The sequence below is a fragment of the Pagrus pagrus genome (assembly GCF_965226575.1).
Source record: "Pagrus pagrus genome assembly, chromosome: 11".
NCBI lineage: Eukaryota > Metazoa > Chordata > Actinopteri > Spariformes > Sparidae > Pagrus > Pagrus pagrus.
Genome location: NC_140195.1, coordinates 16,006,579 through 16,030,022, shown reverse-complemented (window position 1 = coordinate 16,030,022; position 23,444 = coordinate 16,006,579). Strand labels below are relative to the sequence as shown.

At 41.0% G+C, this 23,444-nt stretch overlaps 1 protein-coding gene across 3 annotated transcripts; it reads left to right on the top strand.

Moving 5' to 3' along the window:
• The first annotated feature begins 1,574 nt into the window (after nucleotides 1-1,574).
• On the top strand, nucleotides 1,575-23,401 carry LOC311264559 (RNA-binding motif, single-stranded-interacting protein 2-like). 3 transcript variants are annotated; one of them, XM_084365525.1, is made up of 14 exons: nucleotides 1,575-1,747; nucleotides 8,329-8,528; nucleotides 12,544-12,602; nucleotides 13,598-13,689; nucleotides 16,124-16,281; nucleotides 17,279-17,358; nucleotides 17,446-17,555; nucleotides 17,667-17,713; nucleotides 17,821-17,914; nucleotides 18,126-18,176; nucleotides 18,297-18,407; nucleotides 19,634-19,714; nucleotides 19,798-19,888; nucleotides 20,001-23,401. In XM_084365525.1, the coding sequence occupies exons 1-13, from the start codon at nucleotides 1,676-1,678 to the stop codon at nucleotides 19,873-19,875; spliced, it is 1,233 nt and encodes a 410-aa protein (XP_084221651.1). In that variant the 5' UTR covers nucleotides 1,575-1,675; the 3' UTR covers nucleotides 19,876-19,888; nucleotides 20,001-23,401. The 3 variants fall into 3 exon arrangements, with proteins under 3 accessions (XP_084221651.1, XP_084221653.1, XP_084221652.1); XM_084365526.1 differs by lacking the exon at nucleotides 1,575-1,747 and adding an exon at nucleotides 3,202-3,544; XM_084365527.1 differs by lacking the exon at nucleotides 19,634-19,714.
• The last annotated feature ends 43 nt before the right edge of the window (nucleotides 23,402-23,444 follow it).

Below are 23,444 nucleotides of genomic sequence, written 5' to 3'. Positions count from 1 at the left end.
ATTAAAGACTTATCATTACTTGATGTGTATATTGCAATAATAATCTATAGTTGTAACAAAATCTCATGGTGCACCGGCAGTTGCCTCACAGCCCACCAGCGTGCCATGGCACACGATTTGGGAACCAATTGCAGTGTATATGTAGAAATCTGAACCTCTTGGCATTTTGTTGTTGCTGTGTTCCATTTTTCAATAATATTTTCTTTATTTTCATTCTTTTTTAAAAGGCTGTTTTCTATCTCATAGAGCGTCCTTGTTACTCAGTGGTTAGCCAGCCGTAAAGAGTTGCCAACAATGGAAAATGTCATTTGTTCAGTGTGCCATGATGGTCTAAATGCTGTTTCAAAGCTTTTCTACCCTCAGGAGCTACATCTGCTTCATTTGACCAAATGCTCCAAATGGAAGAATGCCAGTGCTGGTTGCAACCAGGTGATCAGATGTACTTTTTTTGTTGCTTAGCTCTAACTTTAAAACACAATGTTGATGCTATAAGTATTCAAGGTCCAGTGTGAGGGATTTAGTAGCATCCAGTAGCATGGTTGCAGAATTCCTTATGGTGGCTGCTGAAAACGCAAATACACAAAAGGCCCTCTCTAGAGTCCGTGCTTGGTTTGGCTGTTCTGGACTACTGTTGAAACATGATGGTTCAACATGGTGGACCCCACAGAAGATGACCCGTTCCCTCTGCAGATGTGAAAGGCTCATTCTGAAGCAACAAAACACAACACTTCATTTCAGGCGATTATATACCAATGAAAACATAACTATGACTGTCTTATTCCATTTCTGCCCCTAAATCCTACACACTGGACCTTTAATTTGGCCCACAATTAACAACGATGGCATAATATCATACTGGAGACATGACAACGAACCTACCTAATGCAAGTATAGTCATATTGAATGTACTATCGACACAGCTGTTCTGATATTGTAGCTATCTATTAATTCATTACTTAGGACAGAACTTGCCTTTAACTACAGTTAGTTGGGGACATGTTTCTACCTCTGCACTAACAAATTGGGACAAAACATAATTTAATAATTTAAAACCTATGTTTGTAGAAGTGAAAAGTTATTCCAGGTCACAGTGAGCAACGTCTACTTGCTACTTATAAAACAGTATAGAAAATCTGATGCATTATTACCCCTTGACCTGAATCTAATTTAGCCTGACACTAAATCCAGCTGCTAAAAAGATTGACTGCTTCAGAGGGTGGCATCCAAGGGCCAATCTCAAAATGAAAATTAAAGTCAGGTGTGAAAAATTACATTTTCACGCCTGACTCTGGTAAACATGATGGAATCTGCCTTTTCTGCATTTTCTCCACCAAATCCTAAACCCCCACAGGGTTACCAAGAGGACTTGGCACTGAAAGAGTGGAATTTATATTTCTTGCAACAAAATAAAATATCTTATTCATCCCCTCGTGTGAAACGTGATCACGTGATGGCTGAAGAGGAGGATTGTGGCGGATGAAACCGATGAGATAAAGTCACATATCGCACTTATGCGAGCATATAGCCAGCGTGGAGCGCGCAGCACATCGCAGTGCTGGGAAGAGCGACTCCAATCACCACCGCTGCTCCTGGCTCAATTTCCCTGGCTGACGTCAGCTGACTGCCTCGGCTCTCCGCTCTCTCTCCGCTCCTCCGGACACAGCGCCGCGGAAAAATGCTGCTCTCTGCGCCGCCAAGGACAGGAATCAACCCATACAACGGATACACCGGCAAAAACAGCAAGAGGGTGAGTACGGACACCGCGGCCCCACTTTGTGTCCCCTCTTTCTTTTATATCTCGATGCGGTGTTTGTTCGAGCTCTGCCTCTCCAGTTAAAAGCTGCTCGGGCTGTTTAAGCTGCAGTGTCCTTGAAAAGTGGATCCCGGGCGACGTTTTTAAACTCTCGCACTTGCTCTCGCAACATTTGCTGAGGGCTTATTTCCCCCCGGTGTTGTTGCTGTAACACTGTTACAAACTAACACCGGGGCCCGTTACATTGTTCCCTGTAGATTACTACTACTGTTTGCTTTCGGTTTTTTTCTCCCCCCCCCTCCTCCGACACGGTCGCTGTTCTCTTCCTATGCCCAGCCTGCAACACACACGCAGCTTTCCAACTAGCTGTAGATGCTCGCAAGGCTTTAAAGGCTCATTACGCTCGACTTTTATATTAATTCGTGTGGGTTGAATCAGCCGCTTCTTCGCTTGGGCAATGTTTTCATTGAATTAACCACAAGTTAGTAAAGTTTTTTTTTTTTTTTCTCCTCTTTTACGCGTACCGACATGCCCCACCCCTTCTGTCCTGCTAATGATGACTGTGAGAGGGGTTTGCATGGCACTATGAATAAGAGGAAAGTTACAGAGCTCATGTAATAAGTCCAATGTAAATGTAATGTGTGTGGCTGTATGAGGACATCAGCTGTAGGTCGCTGACAGCAGAGCTGGGATTCTAATATTGATTAGCTTGTCTGCTCACATGAATAATTCATTGGCTGACAGTGTTATCTATTTCCAGCCACTTTTAGACCATATAGATTTTTTATGTTTTACATTCTGGGTCATGTAGGAATCATGGGATTGGCATAAACCGTTTCAATCTGGAGCATATTGAGCGCTGATTGCATTTTCATGTAAAAATGTTGCAGCCAAAGTGTGACTGGAATGGCACATGAAGTCTGTTGACGCCTGACTCTCATCATTTTCTTGAATAACGCCCGAACGAAGCTGAAATCAAATACCTCCCTCCTTCCCTGTGTTATTCCCTTCCCTGCCTCGCGGCTGGCAGGAATTCAGATTGCTCAGATTAATGACCTGGAATTCCTGGAATCCTGGATTCAGACAATGTGTTCATTTCAAGAGGAGTCTCTGCAAACTCAAACCCTCTTTCTTGAAAGAAGACATGCACACAGTTTTTTTTTTTTTCTCTTTTATGCACATTTGGCATTGTTAGTGCGCCAAAGTCACACAGAGGGAAGACTTGTAAATCCAGCGTCAAGTGGTAACCCCTGGTCTGTGTCTTTTACTACGGGAAAAAGGGCGGAGAAAAGAAAGGATTAAGAGATTTCCCCCCCTTTCCTCTGCTTTCGATTAACTCCCCCCCTTTCTTTTTTCTTTCTCCCCTGTGTGTTTCACATACCTTGATTTCTTGTCTGTCAGTGGTTCAGTTCACATGGAGAGGAGAGCCTGAACATTCCTCTTAGCTGATGAATCCCTTCACTTAAGGAATTGACTTTTCTGCTCTGTTCAGGGTGCTTGGTACCTGTTGAAAACAGACTTTCCTAACTATCTGTTCAAATTCTTCTGGTGGTTTTTTTAAAAATGAAACTGGACTGAGTCAGAAGAAGGAGAGAAAAGAGGAATCTCACCCTTTAGCCACGGGACACTGAGGATTTTCATCAGTTTTCTTTATTGGGCTCTTCCCACCTTCCACTGTTTTTCTTGCTTTCTTTTTGTGCCTGCAGCTGCAGAGATCTAATATAAAGAGATTGTGTCTGTAACACTATGATTTTTTCAACGGTGCCTTTCAAAGTTTCTTTACCCAAGCAGGTAGGACTCTCTCATTCTCTCTCATTCAAGATACTTATAATATGTCATTTATTCTTAAACATGAACCTGTTGCAGAGCATAAATAATAACCATTTGGGCAAGATAGAGATTATGATTTGGACTTGATTATTTAAATGCAGCTGTATGGTAAAATGGTAATTCAAATAATTAATATGTCCGACCCTTTTTTTTTAACACGAATAGTTTTCAAGGATTTTGCAGTTAACCATTTGCTTATTTTGAGAGATAATTCAATAAAACAACTAAACAGGGAGACCTAAAGAAGACTTTGGAAGATTGTTCCAACATCTTCAGCATCGGTTGCACCAAAAGCCTTTGTTGCCAGACAGATGTGGCACTCAAGCGTCACACAATCAGGCTCATATCTTTGCTATTACTGTGGAGTTACAGGCATACATCCTGCCTCACTTGGCACTCAGTGTTCTCTCTCAGAAGAAAAAGTCCTTGAGTCACCTGCGCTCCCTGTAGGCTTCACCTCTGCTCCCTCCAACTGTAATCACCTCATCAGTCTTCAGCTGCTGCCAGGAGCACACTCCCTTTCTCTGCACCATGCTGTCAGCCACTTACTGTAGTTATATAATATTTAATAATAAGGCAAGTGGCTGGTTTATCTTTCCGCATCAATTACTGCATACTCTGTGATCATGATGGTGACGTGGAGACTATATACTACACTTGACAACTTCTCTGTGCAGAAAGTGGAGTGGATGAAAGCAACGAGCATCAATTGTTCACGGGCAGGATTATTCTGTTATTGTACAATGTAAAAATAGATGCCTCGTGCTTTTATATGCACTTTTTGTACGTCAATTTTAAATTTATAGATGTTGTATGTGCATAGGAGAACTTCCTGTATTTATGAGGGTTGATCTTGTCTTGTAGAGAAGGCCCGTCCCCACAGAATGCCTCCAAGAATGCAGTTCAATTTAACGATGACAGCTTGAACTCTAATCTCAAACCAAAAACATGTCCCCCACGACCCCTGTCCACTTCAAGGAGAGAAGCACAAACGTGTGTATTGCAGAGGAATGTAAAGAATGCTAAGAAGATGACGCTGAGATTCATGTAAGGGACGGTGTTAAAACACATGGGGACGGATGTGGACTGAAGAGTAACAGGTCGGAAGGAAATCGGTAACATGCCAGGAGGTCAAGTTTTGGGCACAGACTAAGAGGATATGCAACCTTACATGCTGATTCATGAACTGTGATTCACAATCCTGCACATTTAAGACATGTCATACTTTCTGACCTTCCCTTTTTAACTGCATTTGTGTTCCTCTTTATGCACATTTTCTTGTGTTTGCACCAGCACATCAGGCATTACCTTACATGGGTGGCAAAACACCTGGAGCTGGTGCTGGGCACTGGGGCAGATGGGGAGTAGGTGTGGATCTGATTCACTGCCATCCCTTTCTCAGAAGGAGCCTAGCAGAGCGGTCTTAATGAGACACTACCTTCTGACTGGCGAGCACATGAGAGGGATTAGCACTTTCCGCTAACAAGCTCAGATCCCAATTAGACAGGCCTCACTAGCTAGGCTCAGGCCTGGACTCGGTCTCCCGTCAGATCGTATCTCCCCAGGCCTGTGCAGGTGCATCCCTCCTGATAGTCTGTGTGGGCTGCCTACAGTGAAGGCAAAGGGAGAGCACAGGAAGAGGCTGTGATTGTGGAAAACACACGGCGTACTATTGATGCTAAAGAAGAGAGGGAGATTAGAGAAGAGGGCCAAGATGAATGGGCACTGTGAGTCACTTCACTTTCTCAGCTTGACTAAGAAGACCTGGAGTAAGTTTATGAAGGCTGATTTCTTAGGAAACTGTTTGCAAAACACAAGGCAGCTGGAAAGGGTGGATACCATAAAGCTTCCAAAAGAATCACTGGTGTTGCTACTCATGTCGGATGTGTCTTTAAGGATAAGGATAGGTTATAAGTAAGATATATCAGGGCAACCATTTTTCACGTATTCAGGGTTTAGCAGTCAGGCAAAGATGGCTTTTTATAAGAGCAATAATGTTTCACACATAAATCATCATGCATTAATGTATGAGGCACAGGCATGCATCTTTAATTGTATGTCAATTGTCCTATTTATCCTGCCTGAAGATAGTTATCTTAAAGTAGGCTACATCAGCTGACTATAGATCTATTCTGATATGAATCTGGTCTATGAAGAGGGAAATGACTTGTATAAATACAGTATAAAGGTACCACAAGTATGATTTTAAAGTCTTTTCCTAACGTTACTCAGTTTGTAGTACAACATATCACTCAAGTTAGCTTCCTCCAACTACAAGATGAAGTCTTGAAGTCTATTTTATAGATTTAATGTCTGAGATGGGCTTTAAGTTAATGTTATGTTAGCTTCATCTTCCTTATTGTGAGCTTATATTGTATGACAAATCGCTAAATTACACATAAAGAGGGCATCAAAAGAAGATATACATCTAATCTAACGCGACTTTATCCCTTTTTTTCCCTTTTAATGATTCGGTTAACCGTTTTGGCCATTGTTGAACTTCTGTATCGACTGGCGTGACGTGACCAATAAGAACGTTTGTCAGAGCTCACATGATTGGTTGATTTTTCTTTCTTCCCACCCAGGCATTTTTTAGCTTTTTCCTTCTCCCGAATTTTGAGATCTTTCACCTGTTACATCAGCCATATTGATCTCAGAATTACTTTTTTCTAACATTTTGTAGACATTAGACTACAAGCATTGTGACTGTGAGTATGAAACAAACATTTATAGTTTAGTTTTAAACGTCCAAATCTTTGTTTTAATTTTCTCATGTGTTCCCTCATAGTTTTATGTGCCTGGAATCTGAATTATTCTTGTACTATAGCTGGTTAGATTCACACAGCAGGGAGAAATGGAGAAGCCACAATTAGCTTGATTCCAGCAGTCTTTTGACAACTCCCTCTCTGTTAATAAGCTGGTGCTCCAGTGCTGACCTTGTGGTGTCCAACAAGCCATCCCATTGTTCCCCGGGGCCGGGCCTGCTGACCCTAACTAATCAAACAGTTCCTCCTCCACCAGCACTGAGAAGAAGGCAACACCAGCTGACACTTCAATACCAATTGATTTAGTTTATCCCGGATCATGGTCCAGATTTTTTTTTTAAAGTCATATGTATGCATTTAATTCCTTATTATCAGTGCCTGATGAACATATCATGGCACAACAATAATGTGCATGCATGCATTGAGTTGAGTGAAGTCTCTGCGTACTGATGTTGTCATGCTTTGATTGTGGCGGAGATATGTCGTTGTTTAAGAGTGTCTTCACTCAACAGGTCCATTTACCCCGATCTAACAAAACATTTACTGGTATCTAGCCATTCAGATGGTTTAGGTTTCGAGATTTTTCCCAAGACAATAGCAGTGGGCGGAATTTGTTTTTTGCTGCTCAAACTAAAGACTGAAATATTTCATTTGTTCTTTCCAGGAACAATATCCTCGTTACTGTGGATAATCCACAGCTCTCCCATGAACAGTTTTGATTGGAACTATTTCAAATACGCCCAATGAAAACCGTTTGCATAAACACTTCCAGCTTCAACCCACAACATAAAGGCCTGTCTTGCAGCAGTGTGGAGCTCTGCCACTTTAATTCCAGCCAGGTTTAATAATATACGCTTTGTTTTTGTGCATAATACATTTTACATATAGATGGGCTCACTTGCCATCACAGGATAAGCAAAGCGTAGCTCCTGAGTATACTAAACATTTTTACAGTTTGCCTGTCTGCCAAAGGTAGTTCTATACTATTAAAAAAGTAGGTCAGTTTAAATGGCACACTTAAGTATGTAATAACGAAGCTAAGGTCTCAACATTTACAGTCAAACCAACAATCGATGTGTTTAGAACAATCTATAATGGATCTCCATGATAATTAGTGTATCGCCTGTCATGTCCCAGCCTTTCTGCATTGGAGTCCCTCATGACATGACGACAGGGTGTATCATTGTTTTAATGAATGACTTTTAAGACTTAAAGTTTAAAGACTGGATCATACTGATACGAATGTTGCCATGCGGCCTTCCTCCATTTTTTGTGCAGACTGATGATGAAAATCAACTTGTGGGACCACCATTCACTTATCTACTGCCCAAGCAGGGTATACTGTTTTGCTACCGGCTGCTTGTAGAGGAGTTTGATTTATTTGAACAATTAATATTTCAGGTACCTTGTAATGAGTTATGTTTTTTATGATCCCCATCACTGCTTAACTAGGGCACATTCAGAGCCTGCAGTACATGAACTACACATGCACAGATCCTCTCTGTATGTATGACCTTTTAATGTGAACATGTGCACATTCTGCTTCATGGTACATTTTGCAATCTCACGCATTGTTCTTTCTCATATTTCTCTTCTGAAACACAAATTTCATAATATTAATGTTTTACATTGTTTCACTTATTGAACTGTATATTAAAAATAATGTTGTAATTTTTTCATCATATCCATTTTTTATTTTTATTTTGAATTATCATCTCATCTGACCTGTCAAATCAGATGAAGCAGCAACGTTGCTACTGATATCTTTGCTCTGACTCTGTGGCCCTATTTGGATACCTTCAACACCATTTAACCAGCCACTGTTGCTCATTTTCTGATTTGTTGTATCTTTAAAAGCCTGTCGTTAGAGCAGTAGACCGTTAAGAAGCTGGTATGGCTACATTACAGTTGATATCATGCACCTTCTGTGAATGGCTGCATCATCTCAAATCTGACTCTGCCCTCTATTTTCTTCTGCAGCAGACGTATGTGTCCCCCTCCAACCATCAGATGGCTCCTCCAAGCCCCAACAACAACAACAATAGCAACTCCACCACCAATTCCATCAGCAATGGCAGCAGCAGCAACATTGGGGGAGACCAGCTGAGCAAAACCAACCTGTACATCCGTGGCCTCCACCCAGGGACCACAGACCAGGATCTGGTCAAGCTCTGTCAGCCGTAAGTCACCCAAAAAAACAGTTGCTGCAACCTCTACATGTACATCCAGTAAATCTCTCTCTGGCTGCCCGCTGTGCCCATGAAACAGATTGCAGTTGCAGAGTAGATTAAGACAGAAAAGAGCGATGTGTGCATGGATACATGGGCGATGGCTGTCTGTCTGAATGAAATCAACAATCAAAGATTGCAGGACTACATACTTGCACAGCTTCGTCACACTTACCTTAGCAGGTATTTCTCCATCGAAGAAGAGAGCCACATTTTCTTCCAGACTTTTTCAAGGCCCATCATTTAGTGGCCTTGTGGAAAAACCAACAATCATTTGGGCAGCAAACTAAGACCTTTCAGTTTGGCACAGCCAAGCACAGACTTTCCAACAACTAGGTACAGAATGTTTAGTCTCTCTCCCTCACGCTAATTCTTTCTGTATGTCTCCTTCCACAACTTTTAGCCTGCAAGAGTTATTTCTCCACTTTGCTTCAGTCTTGTAGATTATCATAAAGCAGTTTGGTGACAATGAGACTCTGCTCTCCTAATTCAAAGTCATCTTCTGCACTATAAATACCACACTGTGTTGCTCATCAGTGTGAGTGTGAGTCTTTGAAAACTCAGTTGTGGGCAGCGTGTCGTCAGACATCAAACGACAGCATCATCCAATCCATCTGATATGTTTGTTAGGCCTTCAGTGGAAGACATCAAAACAAGTAGGGCTGAGATGAATGATCTGGGTTCACTTAATTGAATTCTGGAGCCTGGTGATGAGGACCAGAAGAGCAGAGGAGAGGAACGAGAGAAAAGGAGGGAAAAGGGGCTGGAGAGATTGAATAAGGGAGAGAGAGAGAGGGAGGGAGAGGCCTGCTATTTTACAGCTGTCTGGAAGATATGGCTCACATGAGGCTGCCCAACCCTACAGGAAATGGCGAGCCCAGGGGAAAGGGAAAGACAAACAAGGGCAATGGCATGAGTGGGGGGAGAGGGGTTGGATGGAGAGAATCAGAGGGGGAGGAGTGAATGGAGTTTAGGGTTTGTGTGTCAGGTGGTGTTCTGTGGGGGTAGTTCTCATATTTCTGCTTTTACAGAGCAGATAAAATCACTGCATGAAATTTGCCTTTTAGCAGAGCACATTAAGGCCGATGTAATTCTCATTTAAGCTGGACTGAGAGAGGATACTGTATCCAATAATAGTTAATAGGGGAAATGCTTGTCATTGAGGATGTAAAACGGCAGGAAAGACAAGTCAAGGAGGGAATTTTGACTTATTAAACTCAAGTTTTGAACAGTAGATGTGTGCTTAGTATCAGGACGCAACACGCAGGACGCTGCTCCCCTCCCCCACGCTGTAGAGTTGTTGTATGCGTGCTCTGAAATGAGCTGTGTTGGGAGTGAGTGATGAGAGGAGAGAGGGAATGGGGGTTGGTTCTCCATCTCCGGCCCCTGCAGTTGCCTCTCTGGGTGCCTCGCTGCCACTCTCGCCCCGGTCCGTCTCTGGTGGTTGACCATGGATGGACATCGGGCCGGACTATGCTGTGCTCTCTCTCACACATGGCTGAGTCTCGAGCCCCTCTTTTCTCTATGCATCATGTAGTCTGAGTTCCTGAGCGCAATTAAGTGAACGAGTATCTCAACTGTGTAAGCAGGGGAGTGCAGCGAGCACAGCTCACGGCTTAAGTGTTAGTCATAATGTGAAGTCATAGACTGGTGGGATCCACAGTAATAATGCATGTGAAAATATAGGGAGACAATGTTGGCATATGCATCCAGTCCAGTTGGTGGCATGTTATGGCTTAGAATCAGAAGTGCACCATGAAATAGTAATGTTGTGTAGGAGGCCAAATGCATTTTACAACAGACCTTCAGTGTGATACCTTGATCATCTTGGTCGTGTCATAAAAAGGAGGTTTATTAAGATATTTCATAGAGCCCCAGCAATATATTGGTCAGCTGATATTATCACAGATATATCAGTATTGCCATATATGTTTTTCTGATATGAACTTTTATTCTTTTTTACAGAAAATAATGCAAAAAAAAAAGATGCTTGGGGTAGTTCATAAATATTAAATTCCTAGTGAAGTGTACAGTTTCAGTGTACCATTTTAAAACATCCTGTCTCCATTATGTACAACTTCGGCAAGAGTGTTTGATGACCACATTTGAGGGATCACTGCAAAAATGTGTCTATATGCACACATTCTGTGTACATAAGAATCGTTTTATTACTCCCTAATATCTGTGAAGACATCGACCCCAAAAATCCAGTATTGTTCGGGCTCTGTCTCACAAAGTTTTTATGTAGGGTATAAACACATGTGAGTAGGGCCGGGTATAAAACTTCAGTACTTTAATGGCACCGACCAAATTACCTAAATATTATCGAGTATAGAAAAATGTCTCGTCATTTGATACCAAATTACAATACCTAAGTAGTTAATCTCATCAGCGTCAGTGAGCCAATAGGCATGCAGCATGCTTGTTGTGCTAGGATCTTATCATGCTGGTGATTGGCTGTCTGGAGGCAGGTTATGCTCAAAGGTGGGACTCATCACATGTATTTGTAATGTAATCTTTTGCTTAAACGGATTTCATAAAATTGGTATCAAAAAAAGAATAGTTCAGGAACCGGTATCGAAATCAGGGTATCAGTACCGTTATCTACATTTTTTTAACGATATCCCTCCAAGTGACAATTAAGAATGAAAATAAACAGGAAATCAGACAGAATGAAAATCTATTGAGTATATGTTATTGTATATGTATATGTAGTATATATTTTTTCTTGAAGCCATCAATGGATTGACATAATCAGGCAGAAAGAGAGAGTGGCTTCCACATTATAAACAGCATTTTAGGATCAAACCAGTGACAGTTTGGTCTTGTTGTACTGCAACAAGAAGTAAGTAAAATCTGAATATACATTGTATCTGTCCTTAAATATTTATATTTCCAACATGTAGTAGTGTAATCTACTGTTGGAGCATCCAAATCAATAATTTAGAATAGATGTATATTCCCATAAAAGCTTAAACATGTTCATGTTCGACCTTAAGCCACCTTGGTGACGGAATAAAGATTTGCAGATTTCTTTTTTTCTGAACGGAAAATAATCCTAAATTAACTTAAAGCAAACAATTTCATTTACGATTTGGAGTAATCCAACAGATTAACTGTCAGATTAAAATTCCGGCAGGTCATCGCTTATCCTTATTAACAGAGTATATTTTGAAAGGCACTCTCTCTCTCTCAGTGACACTGGGTAAAGAAAGCTGGACTGCATTATGAGAGGGGCACTAAGACCCAGTGGCAGGTCGTGCCAGAGGGTCACTGCCTAGAGAGAAGCTGGTTAGTAGAATGAGAGAGTGGCTGGGAGCCAGCGTTGGACAGGACGGCCAAGGAGAGGCATATCAGATTACACTGCATGCACATGCCTGGAGAGATGGGAACCGATAGACACTCTCCCTCACAGAAGCATTTGCCCGAGCCAGGCACTATCGTTTGCATCTGCATTATCTATAGCTGGCCAGCCGGATAGATAATGCAGGATTTTTATATTGATAGAACATTGTGAAACAATCCGGAAATGCAGCAAACACATTTATTTTTAGCATTTTGTCCCGTCATGTTGGATTCCCCTTGAGTTATGATCCCTATCGACGTCTGTGTGTGAGTTGGAATGAATAAGATAAATCTATACTTCTCTCCAGCATGCAGAAACCCATGGGACATTACTCTTATTACATTTAATTGACGTGCCCCCCAACCCCCCTATAAATGTCCCTTATGCACATAATTTATTTTCAGATGGTGTAATTGTATTCATTGTAATTACACTGCATCTTTCAGGTGTATTATAATTCAGCCATCATGGCGCACAATCTCTAAGGGTATGTTAAGTTTTTTTTAGAGAAACCACACTGCCTCAGCAATGTTGCAATGCTAATATTGAATGTAAACAAGTCATTATTTTCAGTACACAGGGCAAGGACGATCCTTGAGTGTAACCCTCGCTGTTTTTCAGGTATGGGAAAATCGTATCCACCAAGGCCATCCTGGACAAGACTACCAACAAGTGCAAAGGTGAGGTGTGAAGGAGTCAGCTGGTTTAACATTACTGTTGAGCAGTCACAGAGAAAAAGTATGTCAGTGTGGGAACTTGTGTTGATTGAGAGAAGTTTTTGAAACTTCAGTGTTAGTAACCATCGACACCAGAAGATACAAAGGCTGCGATATGAATCAGAGGGTCTGTAGTCTGTAATGACAATGTCTTCTGAGAGAGAAGAATCACATTTTGTTTTAAGCATAACAAGTTACAGAGAAGTGTACCACTTGAATTGTTGATCCATGTTTAAGTTAATTTTGTTCTGACAGTCAGATAAGCCAAAGGCAGTTTGTAATTTAGGCACCCTCTTGAATAATGTTCAACCTTTGTTACGGTAATTTATAGTTATAGTTTACTTCTGTCCTATCAGATGCCGTTGTTCTGTTATGATTATGGCTGCACCTAAGTGTTGCAAAAATGTTCATTCATGATTAATCTGCTGCTGATTATCTTGATAAATTGTTTCACATTAGAAATGTCAGAAAATGTCAGAAAAATTCATCATAAAAACACTATTTTTGTTGGTATACCTTGCAACCATGGTCTTCAGTCAATAAATGTGTATGTACACGTATGGCAGGTTGTAAACAGGGAAAACAAATAATATTCTGTGGTTGTAAATACACTCCATACACAGTGTTCTGTTCAGTCTGTTTGACAGTTACGAGATTACGGCAGACGTTCTTCTCTATAATGCTGTTTGTTTTAATTTGCCAAGTGTCTACTCTTTGTTAAAAGTCACACTATACCTGCCCAACAGGTGTGTATTGTGACATAATGAGTTGTATAATGCTACATCTGTCTTCCATGGAGAAGCATAGACAAGCACAGCTGCCTGTCTCTTCAGATTCTAACACTACAGCTCTACATGCCTCATGTGTTCAGGTTACATGCCTGTGTCCATACAGTCCTGCGCTATGCACATCTCATTGTCATGACCTGTATGTCTCACTGTATGTGTCGGTTCCTGCAGGCTATGGCTTTGTCGACTTCGACAGTCCCGCCTCTGCTCAGAAAGCTGTGACGGCACTGAAGGCAGGTGGAGTGCAGGCTCAGATGGCCAAGGTAAGAGTAATGTCATGAGTTTTGTTTGTAGTTAGCACCTAAATTATGTCTAACAAATTGTTACAGATGTGAGATTTGTATTTTGTGTGTGTGTGTGGGGGGGGGCTAATTAACTATAAACTTAACATTTATTAATGATGGTTATTATAAAGTGGTCCTTTGCTCAGAGTTAGAGTCTCAGATTCAACATACATGGGTTAATACAAAGAAACAACAAGCAGCAGTAAAGAAAATAAAACATTTTCTAACAGTTCATATGAATAATGAAGTTGAGAGGATGTATGAGTCATTTAAACGGACCACTGTCTGCATTTAGCAGCCTGATAGCAGAAGGAATGAACGACTTAGAGCAGCGGTTTGTTCTCCTAAAGGGCACATTACAACATCGGCCTGAGGGCATTACAGTGAATTCACTGGAATGAACATGGTCTGCAACATTTTGACAGTGACTCAGCAAAGAGTTCGAGGATGAATTATTAATTACAAATTAAATAGTGAATTATTAACCTTGCAGCAGAAAGGTTGTTCCTCGGCCTGACCTGCTTCTTATGACTTTCATTTTCAAGCTGTCTCAGACTCTTTCCCTAACATGCCTCCTTCCCACGTTTTTTTGTTCTTATATGAGCCATGGTTCAGGACTATAAGCCAATTAAGCCTCCGTTTGTGTGTGTTTGCATGCGCGTAAGGGTGAATGCTTAAATCAGTGTATTTATGGGTATTAATGCACTGTAGAATATGTGTGCTCACAAACAGGAGTGCACCGAAGCGCACAGGTACATGTGTGTACACGTGTATGTGGTGTGTGTGAGTGCGGTGACAGTGTTGAGGGAGTGTGTCCCAGGGCCTGCTCTCAGAGCTCCCTGCACAAAGGACCTGTCTGTTCTCCCTGGTGGCATCTGACTCAGTGTCTGAGCAGCTCCCCAGTCAGCAGGGCCCTGTGCCCAGCCACCCGCCCTGTCAACACACACACACACACACACACACACACACACACCACTTGACAAATCACACATGCACTTCACCAGCCTTGCCTCAACCGGATTATGACACACACTCACGAGCACGCACACGCACACCACCGACACCCTGGGAAAGCTGATCTCTCGTTAAGCTGGATCACTGACATTCATACGGCTCCTTGCTCACAAAATAACTTGATTCCCCTTCACTCCGGGTTTACAACAGGGCTTATGTTGGCGTCATATTCCTCTATGACTCAGTCTGACTCATTCGCGGTTGAAACCCACAGCAGGTCCCCCTCTGCTCGCTCTCATGGGTTCAAGCGTCGTCGCTAGTTCGCTGCTGCTGTGAAGGAGGATGAGGAGGAGGAGGGAGGTGAAGGAGAAATCACCTTCAGCAGCGCAGGTCGCTGCGATTACACATGCATTATTCATAGGATGGAAATTAATTCACACCGCATTTACAGGTTTTTAATCACATCTGCACTCTGAGATAATGAATATGCATAATGGTTAGAGGGTGATACAGATTGGTTATCTTACAAGATGCTGTTGGTCAAATTGAATTTGTTTGAGTAGGAGGAAGAGAATAGAGGAAAAAAAGCTGACAGAATACTTCAAAAGCATAAAATGAAGAGTTTCTTTCAGGTTGTTTTCTAAAAAATTCAAACTTGCATATGGGAAAAGCTGCATAATTTGTCTGATTTATGCAAGCCAACAGAGCCGACCACTGTGTCTGCATTCAAGGTCGGGATTACCACGAGAATATAAAATGAATACAAGCGACATCTTATTACCGCGACCTGGGGAACCGGACGATAATGTTTGCCTTGTGGGAAGATGATAGCATAATGCTTCAGATGTCCTCCAGATCATTTCCAAAGGTCTCCGTCCAAAGCGCCTGTGCTGTGATTCTCCAGCGCGTAATCATTTTCGATCATCCATGGATGGAGAGCCATTTGAAACGTAATTACACTTTGATATCACATTACCTGGATCCTGCGCTTTCATCCTCTTAAGAGGCCACAGTCTCACAGTGAGCCTGTCTTCTTCCAGTGTGGTAATAACATATGAGAGCAGAGTGTGAAGACAAAGAGGAGCGAGTGGGATGCGTAAAGTGGACGAGACAGTCATAGTGAGGCAAAATGAGAGAGAAGTTCAGCTAAAGTCCAGCCAAGCCAGAATACTATCTCCTCCATCTCTGAATATCTGCTTTCTCTTCACTTGCGCAGCTCACTCTCTCATACAAGGCCAAAATGAAATCCACCTTCAACTTCAAACCCTTTCTCTCAGACTGTCTAATATCCTGCACCTGCCACCGATCCAAATATCATACGTCTCACACAGTTCGTGCCAGCAGCTCTTGTATGGCTTCTGATTTTTGAAGGGGCTTGTTCTGATTTTTTCCGGAAGAGCTCTCTCTGTCTGCTCTGCATTCTCACTCTTTAATCCTCTCCCTGCTTCTCTCCGTTCAGCAACAGGAGCAGGACCCCACCAACTTATACATCTCAAACCTGCCTCTGTCCATGGACGAGCAGGAGCTGGAGAACATGTTGAAGCCCTTCAGCCAGGCCATTTCCACTCGCATCCTCCGTGACGCCAACGGAACCAGCCGAGGAGTGGGCTTTGCCAGGTATAAGCTTTGGGTGTTTAGTCACATGTGTTAGGACGGCGGATTAAAGTGGATTGTGATGGTTGTAACTGCCAAAAACATCCAGTTACACTGTGAAAAATAAAAAAAAATTGGAAGAGTCAGTGGCAAAGTTAGAGATCAACTTTATTTTTTTAAGTATTAATCATGGTGAGTGAGCCCTCTGGTGGCCAGTAGAGGTAGAAAATCTCCAACACAGAGAAGTACACTGTGTAACTGTTACACATTAAAGTTGCAACAATTAGTTCAGTTAATCAGTTAGTCGAAGAAGAAAAAAAGGCAACTGTTTTGTATTGTTTAAGCAATTTTCTAGGCAAAAATGACAAATATTTCCTGATTACCAGCGTTTTTTGTGTGAATTTATGATAGTAAATGAATCTGAATGAGTCTTAGTTGAAAAAAAAAAAAAGATTTTAAAGGTGCTATTTGTAAGATAATTGATTAGTTGGTAGTTGATTTTTTGAGTCTCATTCCTAACTCAAAACTGACGCTTTGGGACGTAGGATGGGTCGACCGCCATCCCAAAGCGTCAGTTTATAGCATAGTGTCAGAAAATAGCACCTTCAAGTTGTCACTTTGGGTTCTGGCAAGTTGCAATAAGCATTTACATTTGAGAGTTTTAGTTCTGCAGCAGAAAACCCGGTGGGCTTATTTGAAGCCTCCACCTAAATAATGTTAAGATATCACAAAGTTATAGAAAACACAAAGTTAACTTACAAAAAAAATAATATGAATACATAAAAAAAGATAATAGATAACTCATAATTACAACATATGTATAGCAACAACAACATAACAATGATAATGTCAAAGTAAAAGCAGAAAATGTGAATATATGATGCTGTAGACTAAACTAAACTGAGACTAAGCGATTAATTCTAGAAATATCGGCAGATTCATCGACAATGAAAATAATCATTAGTTGTAGCTCTATTAAACACAGTAATCGTTTTAAATAAACATTTACCTTTTCTTATAGGATGGAGTCAACAGAGAAATGTGAAGCCATCATCCAACATTTCAATGGAAAATACATCAAGACTCCACCTGGGGTTCCAGGTGAGGCTTCTTTTTCTCACCGCCTTTTAGGATGACATCTTGTTTATACGTAGCATATTAAAATTTTTCCCAAACAACACTTTCCAGTGCCGTCAGAGCCTCTGTTGTGTAAATTTGCTGATGGAGGACAGAAGAAGCGTCAGAGCCAAGGGAAATATCTGCAGAACGGCCGGCCCTGGACGAGAGATGGGGATACTGTGAGTTAATGATCATTTTCTACGTCCCCGTGACATCTTCTTTATTAAACTTGTGACACAACACATTGATCTTCCTCACGATAACACAGCCCATGGTCTTTGTTTCTCCAGGGAGGAATGACCCTGACCTATGACCCCACCACAGCCTTACAGAACGGGTCAGTACTGCTGCTCTGACAAATGCTTTGTACGCCCAGAGGGATTGGGATCATGCTTTTGTGGTGACTCATTTTTAATTAATTTTTCATTTGCATCTCGTCTGTAGGTTCTACTCCTCTCCCTACAGCATCGCCCCCAACCGGATAATCGGGCCGACCTCTCTCTCCCCATACATGCATTCACCTGTGTCCACCTACCAGGTAGTTACAGACCCTCAGAGCTAACAGACTGATGTTTGATCAAGTCCAGGCCTGCTGTCATATACCTATAAATCCCATGATATTGACACATGAGTTGCTTTAAATACAGCACAATTTACAGGGATTTGCTCGTCTATGCTCTTCCTTGATTGATTCTTTTTATATAATGTATTCTTATCCTGGTATACTTGTGTATTTCTTGTTCCTGCAGGTACACAACCCGTCCTGGTTACATCACCAGTCATACATCATGCCGCCCACAGTGAGTATCTTGAATTTTAAAGCTTTTTTTGTTTCAGTCGAGACCTTTTAATATTCTGCTGCCTTCACGTTCTGTCAGGCAGCCTCTCAATGCCAACACTGCTGTATGTTTTTGTTACAGGGAGCAGTCCTGACGCCAGGAATGGACCACACCATGTCCATCCAGCCGACCTCGATGATGGGGCCCCTGACACAGCAGCTCAGCCACCTCTCCATGGGCAGCAGTGGCACAGTCAGTAGAGTATTCAGCACTGCGCTATCAGTGATACTTAACAGCTAAATCTAAATCTTTCCAAGGCAATTTGACGCAATTTTTCTGTCTGTGAAACACTCAAGAGTATGGTCACTTAAATGTGATTGTGGGCGAATGACCATCGCCTGCCAGTACTGAATGTGGGCAGTGCAGGATGTGAGGCACACGAAACTCAGTTTGCTGGTTTGTAGTGTGTTTGAAGGGTCAGCTACACACACGTCAACCACACGATTTCTTTGATGTGAATGTTTCATTTGCCCCTTCGCTCACACAGAATAGAAGTACACAGCTGAGCAGTAAATGTGTTATTGTGTTATACAAGAAGACACGAAAGGGATAGGCACTTATCTTAACATTCCCTGCATGTTCATTCCCTTCTTTTAGGAATTAAGGTGGAAATAACTAGACTTACTGTATATTTGAGCAAGTTGCAGAAATCAAGTATAACATTGGATGGGATGTTCATCCTGAGCTGCAGCTTCTCTTTCTCGTTTAGGCAATGAAAGACAGGTGTCATTTCACATTTAAAGTTTGGAAAATACTTAATTTTAGCTGTTATGTTCACAAATATGCTTGAATTTGAATATACTTCTTGAAAAGTGCTTGATTTTAAACATAACCTGGTGTTACATCTACACAGTAACTCATGTAAATCAAAAATCTTTTAATATTTGAAATGAATCAATCTCATTGTCATGTTTGTCTCCTGGCGTCTCAAACCAAGCTAACCCCAACCCAGCATTGCCACGATCAAAACTCACAGTCACTTACGAACAGTTAGTTTATTTATAGTGCAATCACCGAGAGACTCGTGAGAAAAACATGATATTACATGTCTCCAGTTGGTCCCGAACCAGCAGCCAGATGAAGTTGGATCACAGTAGCCTCTTGGAGAAGTTATGAAAGCATGTATGCAGCTAGAAAAATAAACACGGTGGCAATACACAGTACATTTGTTGCTGTGGATATAAAGTAACTGTAAACTTTATTTTTCACAGTTGCATTTATAGTAAGAATGTAGATGCGATGTTAAGGCTTCGAGAGTCTGGACATTGTTGGTTTACATACCCGGAATGTGCTTAAATTTTATTCCTAAAAAGCTAAACAAACCCCGTTAAAATCTCGTCTAGTCCAGCTTTATCTGACAGTGTCATTGCCATGCAGCTGTCATGTCTTACGAAAGTATCATCTCTATTTACCTGCAGTATATGCCTGCAAACACATCTATGCAGGGGACCTACATCCCCCAGTACACCCAAGTGCCTGCCACCAACATCTCAGTTGAGGTACTGACCTCTGTTTTCTCTCACTACAACAGTTTGACACTAAAATGTTATCATGGGTCTAATGTTTGCTGCCTCCCTCTCAGGAAAGTGCTGTCCAACAACCCGTTGCCATAGAGACGCCCACAGAACACACAACCTACTCCTACCAGCATAACAAGTGAAGAGGTGGCAGAGGTGGGTTTGATCGCTGCCAGTGTCTGTGTGATTGTTTTGTGTTTCTGAAAACATCTTGACTTTTTTTTTGTGTCATGCTGTGTTTCTAACTGGCCTTCTCTTCTCCTGTCAGATCTTCCTCTGGAGCCGGAGTGACTCTCAGAGAGGCCCAAGTGCTGAAACACAGTGACTCAGGCACCAGACACATGGGAGGATCGTGGACTGTTACACAGAAAGGACAAAAAAAAAAAAAAAAAAAGATATTTTCTACAAACTCATATTTTAAAACAAACTCTTTTACTCCAAGCAAGTAAGGCTGGAGGATGGATGGCAGGCAATGGGAAATGGAAGAACAGAACGAGGAGCATCTATTTTGATAACAGTCGAGATAAAAAGTCACACACGCTACACAGGTTTTAAAGGTTTTTTTGTGCGTTGTTCATATTCTTTTCTGATACTTCTCCGGGGAGCTAGAAAGAAACCAGGAAAAGAACATTTCAACATGTTTTTATTTTGAGTTATGTTTTGTTTTTGTAAGATACGCTACTTTTGCTTCACTTTTTTCGTCTGATACTTTCAGGCTTTGAACCTGCCTTTTTGTACATGATTCTTTGAGTTGGCGTGTTTCTAGCTTCATGTGTCCTAGTTTGATTGATCGGTGCAGATGTTTGAAATACAGAAAGCTCAAAAACACAAACTGAAGTCATTCAAAAAGCTGACGACAGATAATATGGTGCTGACTTGGGTAAGCTTCTCATGAAGTGGCAGCAAGTTCATCAGGTATGAAACCTCACCTTTTTTTTTTTCTTTTTTTTGGCACTTGACTCTCAAATAATTTATAGTTCCAACAATCTCGACTGAGCTTCAGACAATCAGAAGATTAAAAAGAAGAGAAAATTTAGAGATGATGGTCACTGATGACAGATTTCACAGAGAAGACTTCTTTGAAAGAGCTAAACAGATTCAAAGCATTCCAGAGATTAATATCAGAAAGGTCTAAATATTGGTTCACTTTGAGCTGCTCCACTTGATGAAATCCAAAGTTGCTTAACAGGGATCACATCTCTCACAGAGCTGACTGTAAATAAGAGATTTAAATTTATCAAGGCTTTCTCTTGATTTCCTTTTATCGGTGTAGTGATGCTTCAGTTATTTCAGTAAGGACATTATACCAAACTGTTAGCAAACATAGCAATCTATGTCTTGCTGTGTGTTTTCTGTTTTAAAGGAGACAAATCATGCTCATTTTCAGGTTTGTATTTTTCATTTTGGTTGCTACTAGAATAGGTTTATATGCTTTAATGCTGAAACAAAGGCATCCGTTTTCTCATACTGTCCAGTACTGTCTCCTCTGATTGTTCAGCTCAAACACAGCTGAGCCAGCACCACTCATTGTGTCTCTGGTCGGCTCCGTTGTGTTTTCAGTTTCCAGTTAGCTTCACTTCTACCGTGAATATAGACATAGATTATTCGAATGTGTGGCATGGTGATGTAGTGTGATGTCACAAAGTCACAGAATTAAAGGCAGGACTACTGACGAGGCGTTTCAGGCACTTCAGAAGCAGTGTTTTCTGTGGGAGAGAGAAGCTCCTCCTTGAGATTTTTAGCTTTCAAATTATTTTACATGCATGAGAACTGATATAAATCACTGAAGGAAAGGAAAAAACTGAAAAAGCATAATAGGTCTCCTTTAATCTGAGTCTCCACTAAATCCCAAAACTGTATTTTCTGAAGCAAGAATGAAGTGTCGTTATTATCGTATGAAGTTCTTGTTACACAGAGATGGAGATCAACCAGTAAGCGTGGCTCTGTCCTGTTATCTCTTCAGAAAACACTATAAAGGTGGATTATTACGGCCAGTGTAGAGATGTTTTAATACTGGCCATTGATGTGTGTTTGCATCGTGTTTCTGCATTTCTGTTTTTCACCCGTTTTTTTTTTTTTTTACATTTCTTATTTAAAGGTTTTCTTATTTTGTTTTTAAACAGTTCAGTTTTAATACTTTAAAGATTGATCCTATTTTTCAAAGAAGCTTTGATTTTATTTTTGATAGTGTGTTGTGTGCTTCAAATAGTGAAAAAGTAGATGTTTTCAACTTTTCTTTTTTCAAAAATACTGTTTTGTTTGTATGTTTGCATTTCTCTCGTTCTGGTTTCAGTGTTGACGTCAAAGAGGCTTTAATATTTTCTACAGACATTTCAGTTCTGGCTGTCACAAATATCGGCACCTTTTGCACATGACTCCTGATCATGGATGAATTATGTACACTAGGTTCTGATGCATTGTTACAGAGTTGTGCCCCCAAGCAGTTGGGAACAGTCAGATAAATATATGTTCAAAACCTCAACTTACCTCATCCTGCCAGAGCAATGTAGATTCAGTTTGTGTACAAGGTTCACTGGCAATAACCGACTACAGTAGGTCTACAGTAGGTCTCATGGCTGTTCACAGCTGGTACTGTGTCCACATCCTTTAACTCTTCCGTCCAATGTTCGGAAAACATGCCCAAGGTCTGATGATCTATGCAATTAATTTATTATCCTTATGAATGCAATACTACAGATCTCCAATGACAATGGATCACCTCACAATGACTTCACAGTCTGGCTCACATGGCTTTTTTCTTTCATTACGCATACGACGAGATTTGTTTGTTTTCCGACTGACTCGATCATCTTTGTTTCATTTATTGTTAGAAAGATTGCTGCATTAAAAGGGAACTATTTCATACCAAAATGTGGTTGTTAATATGAGTGTAGGAAACGTAGGAACTCTATGGCAGGCGTGCTTTATGTGAACGAAGGCGGGTCCCCCACTCGTCTACCCAACTTTTATTTGACATGGACGCCATAGAGGTTGTGTTAGATGTAATTCTCCATTCCATCCAGCTGCAGCTTTTTATGTTTTGTGTGTCCCATCTTGTCCTGTTTGTAAACTTGCTTTCTTGCTGAGTAACTGATGCTGTTTTCCTCTTTTTAAACCATGAAACAGTTCATTTCCAGGAGAAAATTAAACTTCACAGAAATGCCTTAGATTTCACTGGAAGGGAAGTGAAGTGCTATTCAGATTTGACGCGCTTGATCTCTGACTGGAATTTTGTTTTTCATGCACTGCTAATGTTGAAAAGATTTTTGTTATATCAAACTACTCTGAACATAGATCTATGAAGCAAAGGACTATTGCGACTTTTAATTACTATTTTGTGTCCAAAACATTGAAGAAAAAATTGAATGGTGGCTTACTGAGTCTAATGAACTATTGCTGCTAATTTTGGAGTGCTAACTATTTAGAGATATTTTAGCTGAAGGTCATTCAATATATCGTCACATTTGGGTCAGTTTGTAACTCATGTTCAATGATGTCCGTGCAGTCTTGTTTTTTTGTGCATCAAACAACCTCTCCTCAGTAAATGTTTGTCTGTGCCATGATACAGGTCTTTGTCTTCTAGAAAAAAAAAACCCTACAGCTATTAAACTTTTAACTTGGTTTGGTTTTGAACTTGTCATTTTTTTAATAAAATTTTTTTTCACTGTGGATTGCGTCCTTATTGCACAAGAGATTCTTTGCGTGTTTAATC

Coding starts and splice junctions, on each gene's coding strand:
- LOC311264559 (XM_084365525.1), top strand. CDS start 1,676: ATGCTGCTCTCTGCGCCGCCAAGGACAGGAATCAACCCATACAACGGA. Junction 13,690..16,123: donor TGCAGGCTCAGATGGCCAAG/GTAAGAGTAATG, acceptor CTCTCCGTTCAG/CAACAGGAGCAGGACCCCAC. Junction 16,282..17,278: donor CGAGGAGTGGGCTTTGCCAG/GTATAAGCTTTG, acceptor CTTTTCTTATAG/GATGGAGTCAACAGAGAAAT.